General features: G+C 38.3%; 1 protein-coding gene across 2 annotated transcripts in view; it reads right to left on the bottom strand.

Annotated features, from left to right (window-relative positions):
• Window positions 1-20,265, bottom strand: part of cand1 (cullin-associated and neddylation-dissociated 1) — a 31,313-nt gene extending 11,048 nt beyond the window's left edge. The window contains exons 1-9 of one of the 2 annotated variants that reach the window (XM_060839776.1): window positions 19,976-20,265; window positions 13,837-13,980; window positions 10,042-10,196; window positions 6,412-6,535; window positions 3,540-3,796; window positions 3,321-3,426; window positions 2,889-3,031; window positions 1,842-2,134; window positions 793-934 (exon numbers count right to left, since the gene is read on the bottom strand). In XM_060839776.1, coding sequence (XP_060695759.1) covers window positions 793-934; window positions 1,842-2,134; window positions 2,889-3,031; window positions 3,321-3,426; window positions 3,540-3,796; window positions 6,412-6,535; window positions 10,042-10,196; window positions 13,837-13,980; window positions 19,976-20,043 — 1,432 coding nt within the window. In that variant the 5' untranslated portion in view covers window positions 20,044-20,265. Of the gene's footprint in view, window positions 1-792; window positions 935-1,841; window positions 2,135-2,888; window positions 3,032-3,320; window positions 3,427-3,539; window positions 3,797-6,411; window positions 6,536-10,041; window positions 10,197-13,836; window positions 13,981-19,975 lie in introns of those variants that run through there. The other variant, XM_060839777.1, reaches the window with a different exon arrangement.
• Between the last annotated feature and the right edge of the window lie 360 nt (window positions 20,266-20,625).

Below are 20,625 nucleotides of genomic sequence, written 5' to 3'. Positions count from 1 at the left end.
CATTGTTGGCCCAAACCTTGGGAGTTAGGTTGAGGACTATCTTAAAGGAAGAGAGATTGGAGTGGGAGGTGGCGGTGGTGGGGAGGGGTAGCAGCAGAGAGACAGAGACAGACAGACAGACAGAGCGCGCGTGCGAGAGAGAGAACGCGAGAAAGAGACACACAAACAGAGAGGGGGAGAGAGAGAAAGAGACAGACAGACACAGAGACAAGGACAGTTTGAAACTGTCAGGTTGTCATTCATTGGACATAGAACTGGCTGGTTACTAAACAACTTAGACTTCTAAAGTCACAAATGCCAAATTCTGAAAATTTTTTTGGTCTATCCTTTCAAGGGATCTGAGCATCACTACTAAAATAGGTTTGTTGCCAATCCCTAAATGCCCCAGAACTAATTGGCTTATTCAGCCATTTTGGAGGGCAGTTATGAATCAACAACTGTGAATCTGTCGTTCTTCACTGGCCAAACCAGATAAGGAATCCAGATCTCCTCTCATAACAGACTTAAGTGAACCAGTTTTGTTTTCACAAAATCATAGTTTCACACTCATCATTATTAGAGACTAACTATAAATTCCATTGAATTTAAACCTCATCAGCAGCTCTGTAGTAATTTGTACCCACACTCTGAATTACTATTCCAGTGAAATAGTCACTGTGTCACTGTCTCTCCCATGTCATAGATAAAAAATTTCCCAACTCTATCTTATAGCTTTAAATAAATACATTTACTGCATCAGCTTACAAAAATCACAGACTGCAGCAAAACTGACGAAAAAACATCAATACTTACCCGGAACAAGAACTGGCACATGCTGAGTCAAAGCACCAGGTAACACATTCACCAGCTCAGTTAACATGTGAAAGCAACATTGACGGGTCTTCACACTTTTCTCTTTCATTTGCTTGTGTAAAGCTTTAACAATGTTGGGAACCTTTAAAGAAAGGGATTTAAGCAGGCTCAGAATTATGCTTTCATTTCTTTCACACCACACTCTTTAGAGACTTGAATACCATATAAGTGACTGAGAAAAAAAAATCTGAAAGCAGTAACAGAAAAGATAAAATGTTCAATCAAATACCCAGCTTCAACATCGTAGCATTTCAAATGAACCACATATTCACTCAGGAGAATGAGGTCTCACTGCTCCCGAAGAGGTAAATATCACTTTAAACCTTCATCTTGCTAATTAAAATAGTAGAAAAATAGAGATCAACTTATTAATGCTATTTAGTTATAATAAAAGTTCACTTTTTGGATCCAAGTATTATATAATAAACCACAAATTATTAATCAACCTCCACTGTATAATCATCTTTTAGAAGGAAAAAGCGCTCTGGTCTTTCAAACTGAGCTCAAATGCAGAGAAAAATTATTTAAGGACCAGAATTCTAATCTCACCGCCCCCCCCACAACAATCAGTTTTAAAACAACATAAAACTTCTAAAGAATTAAATACAATCCATCAGTTTTTTTTCCAAACAAGAGAGCATATTCTTCATCCAAATGAGAAAAACATACTTTTTGCACTCAATACACACTGACCACACAGTGTACAAAACTGTCAACAAACCTAATTGCTGCTCATGGTCTTCATCTAATTTTACATAAAAACAAACTAAAAGTAAAAGAATGAGTTAACGTTAAAGGAGCTCACAAATGGAACAAACTAGACATCCAAGTGGAAAAATGTATAAATTAAAATTATTGCAGAATTTTGATGACAGAACAATAGGTGGGAAAAGGCAATGTACCAAGCACAATACAGGTTGGCAAGAGAATTTGTAATAGAGTCATAAAACGGTAACAGCTGTAATAGCATAAGCCACTGTTAAACGTACTTGATTCTGCAGCATAACTAAAGGGGTCTCTTCTTGTTCCATTGCATCTGGGTCAAGGTGCCAGCTCTGAGCAGGCCTGGTCTGTTTGAGCAGCGAGAGATATGCGTGGAAAACATCAGCTTTAACATTTTCTTCACGCTCCTTGAATCTGGCAATCAGCGCAGGCGATACTGTTTTATAGAATTCTGGTAGCATTTCATGGCGAGTGCTGACAACACCATCTAAACACTTGGCAGCAGCACGTCGTACCTTCCAGCTCACATCATCATCATCACTGTACTCGTCATCACTCCCTAGTCAAGTAAACAGTATTAAAAACTGAGTGCCTTTCAAACAAAAGTGATATATAGATTAAACAACTAAATAAAAAGAAATTCACTTAGGACTTACTATGCTGGAAAACAGTACACAAATGAAGTTCATATGAGACAAGGCCCCAACTGTGATGACTCTAGTATTAAAATAACCCAGTAACTCTCATTGTTTCATATGTAATATCACTAATATTGTTGAGTTATCGAAGGATGGGGTAAATATCAACACCATCAAGAAGGGCAACATGATGGCTCAATAGTTAGCACGACTGCTCAACAGCGCCAGAGATCCAGGTTCAATTCCATCCCCAGGGGACTGTCTGCATGGGTTTCCTCTGGCTCCTTCGGTTTCCTCTCACAGTTCAAAGATGTGCAGGTTAGGTGGATTGGCCATGCTAAATTGCCAGTGTTCAGGGATGTGCAGGTTAGGTAGATAAGCCATAGCAAATGCAGAGTTACAGGGATAGGTTAGGGGGTGTGGGTCTGGGTGGGATGCGCATCAGTGGGTCAGTGTGGACTCAATAGGCCAAATGACCTGTTTCTAAACTATAGGGATTCTATGATTCTAAGTACCTTTTCCAGAATGATATATTTATAGCTGTTAACTAACTTTAGTAACTCTTCTACAAGAATAAAAGTATACTCTCCAAATAATGCAAGTTGATATATATTTGTTTACATATCATTAGCGACTTTATGTAATATAAGAGTGTATTAATTCCAGGTTCTGTACCTTGATCATCATCATCTCCACCTTCAGATTCCATCGCAGCATCATCTTCATCATCATCATAATTGTAATTGGGATCATACGTTAAATACCTCAGGCACAGGTTAATAATGGTTGCGACATGAAGAAAAACTTCCTTTGGGCACCTACAAAACAAAGTCATTGAATAAATATTCCACTTAAGCTTGCAAAGTAATAAAATCTAGCTCCAACACCGAAGTGTTCAGAAAATACCGGTTCAGCTAAGTCAAGGATACAAACGGTGATGTATTTCCTGCTCACAGATAGACAAAACAAGTCAAACAAAAATCCATTTGTGGAATTAAGGATTATTTAGTAGCACACATTTTGTACTTGGGCAAAGGTTTATTGAATCAATGACCTTTTCACTGCAACTTCTTTTTAAGTTAAAATGAAACCGACATTGCATCTTACCTTCTTACGAATGACTCAAAGGCTTGAATGCAATATTCTCTCAGTTCATCATCCTCCACGCTGCAGAACTTAACGACTAATGGAATGATTTTCTCGAGGTATTCACCTAGAGAATAAATCAATAAGAATTCAAAAATTCTCTCAAATAATTGCTTAAAAGCGTTTAAAAAAATTAGCAAAAACATTTTAAAAGGGACTCCAAATGCAAATTTACGTTACCTATTCGGTGCCCTGCCTGCCTGCTAATAGCAGCAATACACTGAATATAAGTCCTGGTTGTAGACATGGATTCATTTTTGGCAAGCTCGGTCAACAAATGCTCAATTAGATCAACAAAGACCAAGTTTCCACAACTCATAACAAGGTGACCAAGAGCAATAATAGTTCTCTTTCGAACAGCAAGTCGGGGACTGGTAAGCTGAGGAAGAAGGCAGTTTAAAATTGATGGATGGAAATTAACCAGCAGACCTCCTTGCCTAGAAAAATAAAACGCAAAATTCCAATTATAGTTCGAACTTAAAATGACTATCTTTGTTTAAACAGAATTTAAGTTAGCTTTTAATTCTAGAATGCAGCAGGTCTGACAATACTTTGTAAATACTGGACAACATATTATAATAGTAACTGTCCTTTTTGTCCTGCACCACAAAGGGAACAATCTTGGAATAAGTGAAGTTAAAATGAAAGTTTCAAAAATGGACCAAGCTACAATGTTTAAATCAATTAGTCAACATTAGAACAATCAAACTATACAAGATGCAAACATTAATGCATATAGAGGATAAAGTACGCATGTATGTTCAACACTCCATAGATATTGCATTCCACTTTATTGTTGGCCTTTTTAAAAATCAACACTGTCAACCAACTGCTTTTTGCTTAAGTTTTCCATGCATTTAAAAACAGAAAACACTAGAAAAACTGAGCAGGTCTGGCAGCATCTGTGGATAAACAAATAGAGTTGATGTTTGAAGTCCAAACACTCTTAGCAACTTCTGTTGCCAGAGCCACCATGTTACTTCAAAATTTTCTGATTTTATTTCAAAACCTCTACAGTAGTTTGTTTTATTCTTCTATACATATGCTCCAGACAGACAACCAACATTTCCAAATTTGATTTACTTGTGAAGTCAACAGAAATATTTACAATTACTGTGTCATGTGTAGTACTCTAAGACTTACATCTCAAAGTCTTAAAAGGCAAAATATATGCTCCAAGGAAGAATGCATGGGATGATGTTAGTCTTATTATTTTAGGCCACAGTTAGGAGTTGTGCATATTTCTGGTTGCCACACTGTAGAATAGATGTGATGTCACCATTCAGGGCACAGTTTTTAGGTAAAAAGCAGGAGACTTCGAGAGCATTTGAAGACATTTTTTTAATCCAAAAGGGTGGCGGCCATCTGGAATTCCATCTCAAAGTATGGTAGAGGAAGGAACCCTAAAGACATTTTAGTAGTATTTAGATGACCACTTGAAACACATGAGCATTCAAGGATACAGGTCACATGCTGGAAAATTAGATTAGAATAGATACTGGATGACTAGCACTGTTTTTATGCTATAAAAACCCCATGGCTCTTATTTTGAATACACTATTTTTATTAACTCTATACCTTACAAAAATAATGGTCTGATTATTTAATGGGATGTGAGCATTGGTACGTGACTCCAATTGCCCCTGAACATGGCTTGTTAGGCCATTTCAGAAGTCAGCCAAAAGTGTCAGTTATATCAGGTAAAGTCCACAAATCTGCTTCACCCAAGGACATTAGTGAACCAGATGGGCTTTTTACAGCAATGATGGTTTATCACTGTCAACATTACTAAGACTAGCTGTACATTTCAAATTATGAATGGAATTTAAATTTCACGACCATTGTGGGATTTTAACACACACCCCTTCAATATTAACCTGTCATCTGGATTTCTAGTTCAGTGACACCATCACTATGTCACTATTTCTCCCTACCACTGATTGGAACGACAGGATGTGGTGGTTTATATCATAGAGGAGGTTTGGGTGTTATATACCATAGTTAAGGAGCAGTTATTACATTAACAGTACTTAACATGCATGAACTGTCAGGACATAGGTTAGTTTTAACCTACTGATATGTCATCACAATAGCAATTGTGATCTTCAAAGAACAGCAAGTTCGAACATGTGTGTGTTTGGTTCAAGAAGCATTCATGCAAAGCTACCAGCTGTTGGATTGAATGTGACTGGACACCTCAGAGTCAGAATCCTTGCTAAAAGTAAAGCCACAGTATTAGGTCACACAGGATCTCTTCAATAAACTGCACTTCTGTTGTGAGTACAAGTTAGAAGCGTTGGGAAAACACAGAAAGGAAACAGCAAAAGGTTACCAGCTTCGCCTGTACAGTTTTCTTGCTATAAATTATATTTTAATCCTTTCAGATTGTTTCATTTTACAAATTCTCCCTTTCATCAAATTAAGCCTCCGTGCTACATTTCATTATTTTCTCACTACTTATCAATCTTGATGTTAATCACAAGCTCATTTAAGGTTACTGATCTACACATTAAATTGCTTAGGTTTCTGCAAAGCTTAGTAAAAGTTGATGTTTGTGCTGAGTCCCTAACAACACCATCCACTTTCTTTTCTGCACATTTTCTTTCTCTGCCCCATGGCAATTTCACAAGTCATGTTACACTGGACTAATTAAACTGACATATTCACAAGGGTTCTGTTTCTGAGAAGCCCCATGAAAGATAAAATTCATGAGTACAAAGCTCATTAAAATAGGTTAAAATGATTAAAAATATGGTGGCGATTTTTGTCCAATGTTGATTTTTTTTTTGCCACGAATAGACAAATTCTCAATTAGTGATTTTGCCGAGAGGATTTACTGTATAGAGATTTGTAAGGCAGAACATTAAATGTGTAATTCAGACAAAAGCCTCATAAGTACTGTTGTGAACTTCAGCACAATTCTCATGACTGTGCGTTTGCCTTAATCTCATTGACATAATTAGGGTTAAGCTCAGTCTATTTCCCCTGTTTATTGCTAGAGTACGTGCTGGGTGAATATTGCTCCTTTGGCCTCCAACAAAAACTCGATTACCTGCTTAGCATGTCTGCCATGATGTCTAGTGCTTCCAATTGAACAGAGACATCCTCCTGTTTCGCAATGGCACTAGTGAGACGGCCTGTGATCTTTTTGCAAACGTTAGCTGCTAAAGCAGATCCTAGGAAACAATACAAATTTGAACAGATCTCGGATAAATAACAAGAATGTGTTTTAAAATACACCCAGTCATTGAAAGATATTTGGGTAGTGTTATAGAACAAAGGAATCTCGGGGTGCAGGTACATTTTTGTCACATATAGATAGGTTGGTTAAAAAAAAGTGCTTGGCAAGCTTGCCTTCATTGCTGAGTCCTTTGAGTATAGGAGTTGGGAAGTTATGTTGAAGCTGCACAGGACATTGGTGAGGCCTCTTCTGAAAGACTGTGTCCAGTTCTGGTCGCCCAGTTACAGAAAGGATATTAATAAGCTGAAGAGGGTTCAGAAGAGATTTACCAGGATGTTGCCAGGTATGGAAGGTTTGAGTTATTTTTAAAAAAGATGGATAGACTGGGACCTTTTTCAATGGAGCATAGGAGGTTAAGAGGCAATCAGATAGAAGTTTATAAAACAATGAGGGGTAAAGAGTTAACGTTAGTTGTCTTTTTCCCTAGAATGGGGGATTTCAAGATTGGGGTGACATTCTTAAGGTGAGAGGAAAGAGAAATAAAAAAAGCATGAGAGGCAAACTTTTTAAAGACAGTGGTTCACATGTGGAATAAATTTCCTAAGAAATTGGTGGATGCGGGTACAATTACAACATTTAAAAGACATTTGGATAGATTTGGAGGGATATGGCCCAAGAGCAGACAGGTGGGACTAGTTTAGTTTGAGGATCATATTTGGCATAGGCTGGTTAGACCAAAGGGTCTGTTTCCATGCCATATGGTTCCATAACACAGTTGAATGCAAAAATAGTTTTTCACTGTCACATCACCCTTCTATCTTTTCAAATTAAATGGCACATTATAGCTTTAAAATTGCTTTTTAGCCAGAGATGACCTGGAACTTGCAAAAATGAGAAAAATGGGTGAGTTAGTTCATTGGTCAACAAAGTATCTTTAAGATAGCTACAATTAAATGTAAAAATTTTTTAACAAAAACTGAATAAGGACGACATGATGGAAAGTGAATCAAGTACTGGTCGTAATTTTAAAAGTTTTTTAAGCCCACCTCTCAGTCACACGCTTTCATCTAATTATCTTTTATTATATACATTTCCTGTGATAGGTTTCTAATTATCTAAGATCTTTTTTCACTCAGAACTAACTTCTGTCCACAATGACTTGAAATGCTGCTTCCAAGGGCGGTGGAAACAGAGGTGATCAATGACTTCTAAAGAAAATTTGATGTCCAATCAATATGTAAATTTGCAAGGACACAAGGATGGAACAGATTGGATTATTCAATAGACAGCAAGAATGGATTTGACAAGCCAAACGGTCTTAAGAGTCAGAGATCTACAAAACAGAAAAGTCTCTTCGGTCCATCAAATTCACAGCAAAACCAGGAACTATTTGAATCCCATTTCCCAGCCTTGTCTGTTTTTTGGCATTACAAGTACACATCTAAATACTTCTAGAATGGGTAATGAAGACTTCTGCCTCTATCCTCTTTAAGGCAGTGGGTTCCAGATTCCTAGCACCCTTTGGGTGAAAGATTTTTCCTCACCTTGTGTGTCATAACTCTACAAGCAAAGATGTTAAAATATTCAGACTAATATTTTACTGTTGTGAATTAGTCAGCAATCTAAAGAACCCAGTCAGAAATTAAATGAAGCAATTTATTTCAATCTCAGAAACAGATCTTAACTGCAAATTTATAATCCAGTTAATGTTAAATTATTGTAACATAAATCATCAACCGTTCTCACATATTTACAATGTCAATTAAATTTATTCACAAAACATGCCCAAATTCAACTATCAAGAACTGCCATCCATAATTCTAAGATTATTAAACAATGGTTACTTAATTATTTTGCTGTTGGATTTCTGCTAATTGACAGAAAAATGTGTTAATCTTTTCACTCAGCAACTAACACAGATCCTATTGAGAGATTGCTAATTTAAATGCTAATATGATCATTCACTGACAAATAATTAAAGTGGAGGGTCACAAATTTGTTATGTACACTTTCATATGAGCAAACATACAAGTTAGGACCTGGAGAAAGCAGTCTGACACCTGAAGCGGATTCTGACCCCAATGTATTTTCTTGGCTCCTTTTTATAGCTCTGCCTTCAAAAAATATTCAGCCACTCTGCCTCTACTGCTCTCTGGGGAAGAGAACTATACATGACACTCACCAATTTAAATAGGAAAATCCTTATTTTTGAACTGTGCTCCCTATTTCTAGTCTCTCTTACAACATCCAGCTTGTAAAGCCTCTCAGAATTTTAAATGTTTCAATAAGATCAACTCTCGTTCTTCTAAGCACTGGAAAATATAGATACAATGTATCCAGACTTTACCCCTAAGACAACGTCTTCTCATCCTGTGAAAGGGTCACTGGACCCAAAATATTAACTTTGTTTTCTCTCCATAGATCCTGCCGGATCTGCAGCGGTTTTCCAGCTTCTGATCTCCAGCATTTGCAGTTCTTTGTTTTATTTCTTCTCATTCCAATATACCTACCATTTTCCACTAACTAGCAAACCTTCTGTCCATACTAATATGCAAGTCCCCTATATCATGAACTCCTCTGTTGTGCAATAACTTTCATTGCCAGAAACAAAACAGAAGTTGCTGAAAAAACTCTGCAGGTCAAGCAGCATCAGTGAAGAGAAATCAGAGTTAACATTTCGAGTCCGGTGACCCTTCCTCAGAGCTTTTCAAGCAATTTCTGCTTTAATTTCTGATTTATAGCATCCACAGTTCTTTCAGTTTTCAACCTTTGTTGTCAAATGACATCTGGAAATCTAAGAACATCACATTCACAGGTTTATTTTTAAGGAAAGTAGAACATTGCTTCCTTCAAAAATTCTAAAGAATGAGCCAAACACAATTTCACTTGCTCAAAATCATGTTAACTTTGCATAATGAACTGATATTTTCTCCGTGCAGTGTTTTAACCTCCTTAATAATAGATTCCAACATTTTCCAGATAAACAGATGGTAAACTACATGTAGTTTCCTGCTTTATCCTTTTTTGAATATTGGACTTACATCTGCTACTTTCAAATGTGATGGGACATTTCCAGAATCTACGTGATTTTAGAGAATTAAAGCCATCACAACTCCTCACATCATTTATTCTTAAACTTTAGAATGGAAGTCCATCAAGACCAGAGGAACACAACTTTTAATTCTATTAAGTTTTCAGTACCATTTCCTACATTCCTTCCTTCCATCTGATTTCATAATTTCTGGGATATTATTTATATTGTTACACTGAAGAGAGATGCACAATATATGTTCAAAAATTACTTCCTACTGTTAATTTGCCAGGCTCTCTCCATAAATTACTTTTTAAAAAACATATTTTTAAAACTTTGTTTATATTCCAGGCACCCTTTTTTAAAAAACTCTATTTTTCTTTCTTGAATATCTTGTCAGAGTATACTTTCCAGTGTCCTTATAATGACAATTTCTCCCACCTCCCCCTCCCTTCAAAATATAATCTTACCACTAGAAGCTGGAGGTAACTCTCCAATGACGGTCTTTAGTCCAATACTGGAAATATCCCTCAGTTGCTCCTTATCTGACAGCATATTGGTACACAATGTATCCACAATTGTTTCCACCTGATATTCCTTCACTTTACTGACCAATGGACCAAGGCTGAAGGATAAGTATGAAAGGCATGCTTAAACAGAGTTATCATGAGACATTCAAAACTAAATTCCTGATAAATTATTTGAATCTGCTGCATACACACTTTCATAACACATCTATTAGAGAGACATTGCACTTTCCACAACCTGTTTACTATTTCCTTATGATGATGTCTGTGATTATTGCTATTGGTGAACTTGAACTGATTGACCAAACTGATAATTTTACTTCTAAAGCAATTGTACCTATAGTAATGACTATAAAGGTTTGTCAAACACTAAATCAAACACAAGTTCCTGCCATAAGTTCCTCCAAGCATACACAAGCTATCACTATAAAATCTGTGCAGCTTCCAGTATATCCTTAACAGGTCATTTGGCTTTATTCTGTATTGTAAAATACTATGGCTAAAAGTGAAAAGTTTTTTTTAAAATACAAGTATATTTACATGCACATGTATACGATTGCCGATGGCAAGTTGGCTCATCATTACATGCAACACAAAATGTACTGTAGAGCCATATTGTGCAATCATTTTTTAACAGCGCGTTAGACGTAGATCAGTAAATAAATTATATTTCTATGCTTGCTCACAAATGTGAAGCACTATATTTAAATAAGCACAGGTGAATGTTTTGTTGTGCTGAGTCAAAGCATAATACTATACATAATGTAATTAAACTCAATATGCACATTAAAAATGACTCACCATTATTCAGGCCAACTGATATTACTATAACGCTTACAACGTATATACATAGTTAAGTCGCTTTATTAAGACTCCTAAGCAGTCACTTAGACATTCACAGAGATCTTACTCATCTTTATGTATGTCAACAAATTTTGCAATAAAACAACAGAGTTGGATATCAAAAATGGTGGCCCAAATTCTGTGGCTGTTATTCCAGCTATAAACTCAGTACTGGAGATCCCCACTCTGGGAAACTGACAGCAACTTCTGGCACGAACAAGGAATTGCAAACAAAAATGTAGAAGTTGCTGTCAATGATGTCCTGCTCTTCTGATGGGGTGCATGGCCTCAAAACAGAAATCTTCAGAAATCACAAAATTGAAAAGAATCTCCCTTTGTAAGCTGTGACATCACTGTTAAAATCTCCAAACAATATTATGCCTTGTAATGTAATATAACTGGATTGAAATAGTGTACTGAAGTAATAGTAATTGACCAACCTTGCATCAATACATTTTACATTCGTATTTCATATGTTCCCATTTCAAGAAATAGAATTTTAATTAAGTTTATAATATTTCAGCATACGTGTATGCACTAATCAGTTATTCTGTTCGACATAAAATGTACAAAAAGCTTGAATTAAATGACTTTGATATTGCAGTCAGCAGCCAAGTAACTTTCTCTACAGAAAGTGGTCTGTTTCTATCGTTAGAAACAGTTTGTAATATGCACTAGTTGCTAGCTCCTAGTTCTGACATCAGCTTAAATGCATACTTGTAGTCTGGAAACTCTGGCACACAATGCAATAATTGCACAAACACATGCCCACAATAAATCTGAAACTATTTAACATACTAACATTTCAGCATTTGAGTGGCCATGACAATTGAAACAAATGTTCTATCAGCTCTGTGGCAATACTGGCAAATTAATCACAATTCCATACTCTATCTCCTTATCACTGAATTTTTCTCCCCTTCACATATTTACCCAAACCTCTTCTGTGTATTACTACTGAATCTGCTTCTACTCACTCTCAGTCAATGCAGTCCAGATCAAAATAATTTATTGTGTCAAATAAAAACATTTCCTCATCTCCTCTGGTGGTTCTTCCAATTATTTTAACCTAGATCATCGATCAGAGGGCATAGATTTAAGGAGCCATACTTTTATGTAATAATAAAACTTATTTATAAAGTACTCTTAAAAGTGACAGAACATTCACCAGAACACTGAAACAAAGTTTGATGCTCAGCCACATACAGACACATTAGGGTCGATATAAAAATGTTAGTCGGAGATTGGCTTAAGCAGTGTCTTAGAAGGTTGTGGGGTGGCGGCAGAAACAGAGGTATTTAGGGAGGGAAAATCCAAACTTAGGGTCTTAGCAAAGGCAGATGCAATGGGAGTATTGCTTTTGTTTTGTAAATACTTTTTTTTTGGGCCTTTGGTTGAGATAGTGGACTGAAATGAGAAATGGAACTTTTAAAAACCAAGCATTAAATGAGGGATTACTACACCTTTTGAAAACAAGTAACACGACAATTATTGTATTGTTTAGGTTACTACTCATGAGGTGGGGGAAAATGTGCAGATGAGCTGGAGCCACAAGTGGTGCATACATGGAGATTCAGCCAGTAGTTATCGACTGTCATCGATAACTGGTCACTAGTCCATAAACCAAAAGCCTTCTGTCTGTCAATGATTGTGTAGCTGGCTCCCAGGTAGCTGAACGCCTTAGGGCAGTGAACAAGTTACTGAGAAGCTGTATCAATTTTTTCTGCAGTAAAAGAAATGTAAATTTGAAGGAATCAAGATTTTTCTCCCCTCAGTAGTTGCCATACATCTGTGACTTTTAATTAAGTCAGAGGCCTTTGTAAGTGTGAAACCCGAACCTCCTGCAAACAAGATCAAGAAGCTGAATTCTGATCAGCACAAGAATTATCTCAGCAAACCTTGTGAACAGGAACCACTAAACTGCTTTCCCAGTATTCCCCTTCACCCATGTGTTTTCATCCCGACTGTATGCATGGGTATAAAAGGGTAATTATAATGAGGTTTAGAGTTTTAATGAGTAGAGTTATATGTTGATGGTTCAGGTAAATTGGAGAATCTTACTATGCCAGAGGTACAACAGCTTGGACAAGTGCCCTGTTAGCGATAACATGTATCTGCTGTCAAGTGCACATTGGACAGGTTACGGTGTAAAGGAAAGAAAATAATTTGCGAATAGAAACAATGGAAAATACAGCAAAAATAATGAAACACTAGCTTTATTAAAATAAACAACTGGTGTTTTAGAAAGAAAATGAATTTGACAGGTATGCTAAGTAGTTTGATTTTGATGCTTTCCATGAAGTAATGAGCTTTGTGTTATGACCCTCAAAATTATTTAACGATTATATTGCTCCACCTCCTACATTTTCCAGGCAAAAACCTGTATTGTTTCAAAGATACAAGTTGCCCATTTCCAACAATTATTCATCATCATCTGGTATTTTGCAGCACCTATTTCAAAAGTTCAGAAGCTTTACAAGTAAAGCTAAAGAACCTGCCTTCTTCAGAAGGAATGTCAGGGGTCAGAATTACCAATTAGTGTAAGGAAACATCTGGGGTAGGCCATGATCTCACTTTACATTCAGAATACAATCCCTCCTTGCCAATCAGAACATAAAAGGCTCCTCTCGAAAAGTCTTGCATAAAATATGGCCTGTGCAAACATACTTGGTACTGAATGACAACGACAACCAGAATCATAACCCAAAAGCCAATGCTCTCAAGTGAGGGAGATGATAACAATATATAAAAAAATAAAGTTGCAGTACGTTAAGTCCTGAGAGCAAATAATTCTGACATGTTTCCATACTTAATTGGTAAGTACAGGTGAAACAGTAATTATAATAAATCTACATCTGCACCAATTTATTCTACAAGCAGATGACTTTTTTTTACCATTTAACAGCAAGGTTCTGCACTTCACCATTCTTGTCTTCCAGTAACTTCAAGATCATCTTAACCACTTTTCGTTCACTGTCATCATCCAACTTAATAGAGTCTTTTTGCAATTCTGTCATCAAGTCATTGGTTGCCATGAATCTGGAAATTATACAAATGAAATTAATTTTGTTATGAGTTTTGTATTAATCCACTGTTAGTAATTACTCAACAGTACATGCTTATTTTTGCAATGACAAAACGGGTGACCATTTGCATTATTTCACGAATAGCAAGAACCTATTTAAAGATAATGATTTGGTTATATTACTGTTGTCAATCGAGAAATAAAACCTCAGGGTATCTCAAAGCATAATGCCGATAATGTACCAGTTCAAATAAAATACAAAGATTCTAACATTATCAAAGAAATACATTTGACCTAGCAACTGAAATCCAATTCCTTCCCACTGATTTCCTAGTTCTCTCCCTTATCTGAATATAGCCTTGTTCGAAATATGAACAAAAGCTGAAGAAAGTGACTGCCTTTGACATCAAAGCAACATTTGACATGCGACACCTAGGTGCCATGTTAAACTGCTGTCTTTGGAAATCAAGGGAAATCCATAAGTACAAAGGATGATCGCTGTATTTGGAGGTCAATAATCTGTTTCAAGACACCACTGCAGAAATCCTTTCAGATGGTGCCTTAAGACCAATCACCTTCAGCCCCAGTCAATGCTTTCCACAATAAGACCAGAAATAGCAACATTGGCTGACCACGAATGTTCAGCTCGATTAGCAAGTCCTTTGATAATTCACATGTAGCAAGAGCTCGAAAGGGTTGACACATGACAAGGAGCATTCATAAGACACATGCCAAGCAAGACTATCACCAACAAAAAACCTAACTAACATCCTGACATTCAATGGCATTACCACCAACCAAATCCTGGGGATCCCCAGTAATCAGACACTCAACCAGAGCAGGTCAAATATTCTGTAGCACATGCCAGCCATTGCACTTTAAAGCAAACTTTTCAGTGATCACAAGACTTTCGAGATCTGGAGGTGATACATAGGTTTGTCGGAAATGGTCATTATTTGGCATTTGTCCTGTGAACTTTGCTTGCCATGTGTGAACCCTGTCCAGCTTCTGCTGCAGGTGCAGACAATACAGAGCAATTTAACGAATTTGTCCATAAAGGTGCATTTGATGAGCAACACCTCCAGTGTATTCTCATGACCAATCTCAACACCAAGCACAGAGAAGGATGCAATTTGACAAATTAATTTTTAACCCATCTAGTTGGTCCCACTCAACTGTTCTTTCCCTTTTAAGTATCCAATTCCCTTTTGAAAGTTACTCTTTAATCTGCTAACAATTTTCCAAGTATTGCAGTACAAATACTCCCTTCAAGAAACATTTCTTCTTCTCTCCCCCTTCAATTAGAATTATCTGGAATCTCTTCTGGTAACCAAATTCCTCCCAAAATAAACCATTTTCCCCATCAACGCCACCAAAACCACATACGTTTTTGAACACCTCTTAAATCTCCACTTAGCTTCTCTATCCCCTCCATTTAACAGCGGTGTCTTACCTTGGATGCCAACCATTCACACAGACCTTTATATTTATTATTTGTTCAAGGGATTTGGCTGTTACCACAGCCAATATTAATTATCCACCCCCAACTGTCTGAGATAGTTCTAACCTGCACTCTTGACTCAAAGTCCACAGAATGTAGATGCAGCCACAATGCTGATAGGAAGACAGTTGTCAGTTAAGATCCAGTGACAATAAAGAATTAGCATTATGGGTCCAAATCAGGCGTATGACTTAGAGGGCAATTAGCAGGTGGTGGCATTTTCATAAATGTACTACCTCAGTCTTTCTAGGTAGAAGTCGTCAAGAAGGTTTCCGAATTGCTGCGATGCAGCTTGTAGATGGTACATGCCTATCTGCTGGTGGTGAAGTTACTGAATGTTTAAGGTTTTTAAGGGGTGCCAATCCAGTATGTTCCTTTGCCTTGGATAACGGAACCTTATTAGTTTTATCAGGACAGCATACATTCAGACTCAATAACATTCCATCTCTCATCTAACTTTTACCTTGTAGATCAGAAAACAATAAAATGACAGAAGAAAGTGGAGGAGACCTCAAGCAAGTATTCTCACTCATTATGACTGATCTTCTTCCTCAACTCCACTTTGGTTGGCTGCCACAATTCATTGAATGTATTTATTAAATTTGTCACCTCAATGACAGAATATTCACAATTCTATAAGCAGACAATCCAAAAATTCACAACCAAGTGAGGAAATTGCTGATCTGAAACCCAAAATAATCAACCCCTTATTCAGAAACTGTAGCTTCATGTTTTGGATAACGAATCCCTGCATTTATTCTGGCAAGTCATTTCAAAACCTTCAATGTTTTAATAAGATCTCTTATTCTTCTAAACTCCAGAGACTATGAACCCAATTTACTCATTTATTCATCTTAGCTAAATCTTTTCATTCCAGAAACAATATAACAAACCTTTGGTGTACCTCCACTCCATAATGCAAGTACATCCAGCAATCAGAATGTTGTCAGACCCCAAAGTTTCTGCTATATCCAGCAGATTTAGCTGCTCTTTCATATCACAGAGTTGATCAAATTATTTGAAGACTAGCCTCTTTGGCAGTAGAGACAAAAAGGAGGCTGAGATGCATCAATGACCATTCACTTCTAGCTGAATACAATTGAAAATGCTTCAGCCTCGTCTTTTGCACTCAAATACTGGGTTCTATCATCAAAAATGAGGATGTTCATGGAACATCGTCCCATTAGTTGACAATTAAATAACCTAACAGTTACAGCTAAATGGACAGGACTGCAGAGCTCTGATCTGATCCATTAGTAACAGCATCATGTAATTTTTGTGTATAGCACTGCATTAGGGAATAACTGGGTTGCCTTCGTGAACAGCTGTTCCCTGATTCTACACGATCTACTGAGTGTTGCAAATTTCAGCCATAAGTCTTCATAATTCAACAGACCAATTCCCAACTCTCAGATCTATGGGCACAAAGGGTATATAAACCCGTGAGCTTCGTCTGATCTGGAGTACAGGATTTGCTTTGATTTGTTTCCTTCTTTGCCACCATTCTGAGTCACAACATCTTAATGATGAGACAGACAGCTTTATGGACAAATTGAACATTTGGTTACAAACTTTATTGCCAATGCTGCTGTGCTCTCAGAAGAGCATGTGAATGCCTTTGAAAACAAATATTTGTCTTCTCTGAGACTGGTCACTTGAAAAGCAAGAAAACAAGACGTGAAGTGGAAGACAGCTGGCCCACCAAAGTTGATTTTACAGGAGATTTACACAAACATTTCTGGAGCTGCATATAAGGAAGACACCTGCATTTGTGTGAAAGTCCTTCCATTCAGTCTGGATGATGCAAAGACATTGCTCATGAAGTTACTTCAACAGTATAATACTGATACACAGTCCTAGTCTGACTGCAGGACAGAGTTGCAGCAACAACTGCTACTGCAACGCCTGTCAAGGATCCAGTTCTCAACATACACCAGAGTCTAGGTTCCAGTGCTCAACATATTCCAGAGTCTCCCATCAACATTTATGGCACATGGACCGTTTCGTTGAGTAGCTTGTTTTGATGACAAGGACAGGTCACATTAAATATCTTAAATTCTGCATCCAAGTAAAGTATATTGCAAATCTAGTGCAGAGTGGGTAATAATATGGCAGGATGCACAAACTGTAAATCATGTTATTGTTAGGGTGGTTAGTTCGGTTCTGACATTGAGGTCAAAGAAATTTACCCCAAATAGTATTTAGTTCTGACACCAGATCGTTGAGGTGAAAAGCCTGTGTCAGGTTGATTGTATGTCTAAGAGGGCTACAACAGTGCGGCTTACCCCAGTCCAGATTTTGAAGACAATTGTTGCAGACTTCAATTCAAGAGAGTTGCAGTCACATCATAATGAAGCATTTTCAGGATCATAAGGACTTATCTCATACCTAAAAATTTGGAACACAAACCTCATGATTTACTGAGGGAAATACTTTGGTTAGGCTGATGAATGCATTCTTGACACTGCCTTTGATGTTTTCCTTGGATGTGTCTGGCAATTTCAGAGGTTTGCCTATAAGGTCTAAAGGTAAAACTGTGGCTCAGGAATTCCTCAGGAAGTAGACAATTGAGCAAAATGCATGTCAGGATTTTTCATGCTGTGGATAAGGAGGAAATACCTCAATATAGGTATAATTCTCGCAACAGGCCTTTGGATTGTTGGTAATGGTACAGTGGGAAAAATGTTAGGCCACCTTCTAGAAAACAACTCAGCATTACTGATGTTCTTCAATATTTCTTGGATTGTATCACTTGTCCTGTTCTGAATCTATCCCATTTATCCATTAGTAACACCACACACGATGATGGAGGGTGCTCTTACTGTGTACATATGCAGTCTCCCCATAAGATCTGTAAGGTGGTCTCTCTTACTAAAACTTATGAATAAATGTACCTGTGACAGATGGATTGCCATAGACAAGGTCCTTTCCCTGGGGTGGGGGAGTCTAGAACTAGACAGCACAGGTTTAGGGTGAGATGAGAAAAATTTAAAAAGGACCTCAGGGTATAATTACAGCATTTAAAAGACATCTACCTTGATGGGTATGTGAACAGGAAGGGTTTTGAGGAATATGGGCCGAGTGCTGGCAAAGAGGACTAAATTAGGTTGGGGTATCTCGTCGGCATTGACAAATTGGACCAAAGGGTCTGTTTCTGTTCTGTACATCCGCATGACTTTATAACAAGATCAAGTAAACTTTACCCTTTGTGGTGATTCTCAGCACCCACTTGACATTCATCCAAAAGAATACTGCCCAAAGTTAGGTACAACACTCCAGCTGTGGTCCCAATAATGATTTATAAGCTTTGAGCATAATTTTATCTTTGCACAGATCATGACTAGTTTAATAGCATTGTCAACTCATCATGTCTCCTTTAAAAATTTGTGTTCCTGAAGACTCTGGTCACCCTTTGATCCTCTTAAAAATTATTTTGTGTGGTTTATCTTGTCTCCCTTTCTCTACAAAAATGCATCACTTAATACAGATCATCTCTCCCTTCCTGCTGGGTTGAAATTATATTTCTTCTTATTCAGCAATACTGTGGGAAAACCTATACCAACCATTGCAAAAAGCTCACCACATTTCCAAGGCTTACAATCCAAAATCTGTCATATATCCAGGATAACATTCTTTTTTTAAAAAACCCTTAATCATCTGATACTATTTCGATACTTCAGTCAGTGAAAGTTCAGGTACTATTTGTGACCATTAGCACCAAAGTTAGGGACTCCAACTCATAACTGCAACCTCTCCTGAAGTCTGTGTGCAACAGTTTACAAGATTTGACTAGATGCAAAACTATGCACAGTTAAATATTGAAGTAACAATTTAGTGCTAGTTTACGCCACAATAATTTTTCCTTTTGGGCGAGAGAACGCAAATATCCTTGCAGCCTGCAATAGGATTGGGGAAGGTTCAGGAGGAGAAAGAAGGCAAAACTGCTGGGAAATACAAAACACGTTGCTTTTAAACATGTAAAAACAGTCATGGCTGTTTCGTCACAAGCTTTGTTATAATTAGATGATTGAATGTCATGGTACCGGTGACTTTCAATTGATTTGGGAGAGCTTCAAATTCTCGATGCGGCTTTCAAAACCTTAAATTTGCCGCAGTTGGTGGAGCCTGTAAGAGCTCAGATCGACGACTGTCTGAGTAACCACTTATCCTCATCACCCTCTCGGAGACACGGATCACTGCAAATTGGCATTCAAAAACAGTCAGGCTCCAAACAGGGAACATGTGCACTGCCTACCAAGGCACTGGGGCTTATTCAAGCAGAGCACGGGGCCGGCTCCCTCCGCTAACCTCTGAAGGCTTGGGGCGAAGGGAAGGGACAGAGGAGAAGGAGGAGGCCTTCACATTGTGAATCCTTCCAGGGCACATGGAATGGGAGGCGGCGTTCATTGTGCCAGGAGCTCTCCAAGACTCCGCTGTGCCCGCGCAAACTTCAGAGAGATGGAGCCCGCCGGAGCTGCATCCCGAGACAGAGAGGAGGAGGGAGTTACCTGAAGTCCTTGTCGCTGGAAGTCATCTTCTCCAGCAGGTTGGAGATGTGGTAGGAGGCACTCGCCATCTTGAGGCCTTCACTCCCGCGCTACCGCTGGCGTCGCCCGTTGTGGTTCCACGGCTCCCAGCCCCCGGCTCCACCTCACTCTCTGCGCCGTATCTCACCCCGGGGGGAGGGAGGAGACGGGCTGCACTCAGCCGGCTGTTCCCTTGGGAGGGGGGAAAGATTCTCTCTATTCGAAGCGAGACCTCCGCCGCCGCCGCCGTGTGTCTCCCTGGAGCTGAGGCCCCTCCCACTCCCTCTCACCCTCGCCCAGCAGAGTTCACCGCGGCTGCGCAGTGCGCTCCAGCCCAGCACATTGCTTCCCCGCCCATTTCCCGGCTCGTGAAGGTGAAGTCGACTTGATCCGCGGGCGGCCTTGTGGCGCCGTCAGAATATCACCACCTCTGCACCGGGAGATCCGAGTTCAAGTCTCACCAATTTGAGTTTCAAATAAAGCTGTCCGTGAACTGGTGAGGAGATTGAACGCAGTATTCTGCATCCAGCCAACCGTTCTTTAGAAACGAACAGATGTAGAAAATAATCAAGGAAAGCTAAGGCCTGAACAGATTAAGGAATTAGAAATTCTGGGAAACATCGCGATAGATA

This window comes from Hemiscyllium ocellatum, chromosome 19 (genome assembly GCF_020745735.1).
Source record: "Hemiscyllium ocellatum isolate sHemOce1 chromosome 19, sHemOce1.pat.X.cur, whole genome shotgun sequence".
NCBI lineage: Eukaryota > Metazoa > Chordata > Chondrichthyes > Orectolobiformes > Hemiscylliidae > Hemiscyllium > Hemiscyllium ocellatum.
The sequence above is the reverse complement of the archived record's forward strand: the minus strand, read 5'-3'. Positions and strand labels throughout refer to the sequence as shown.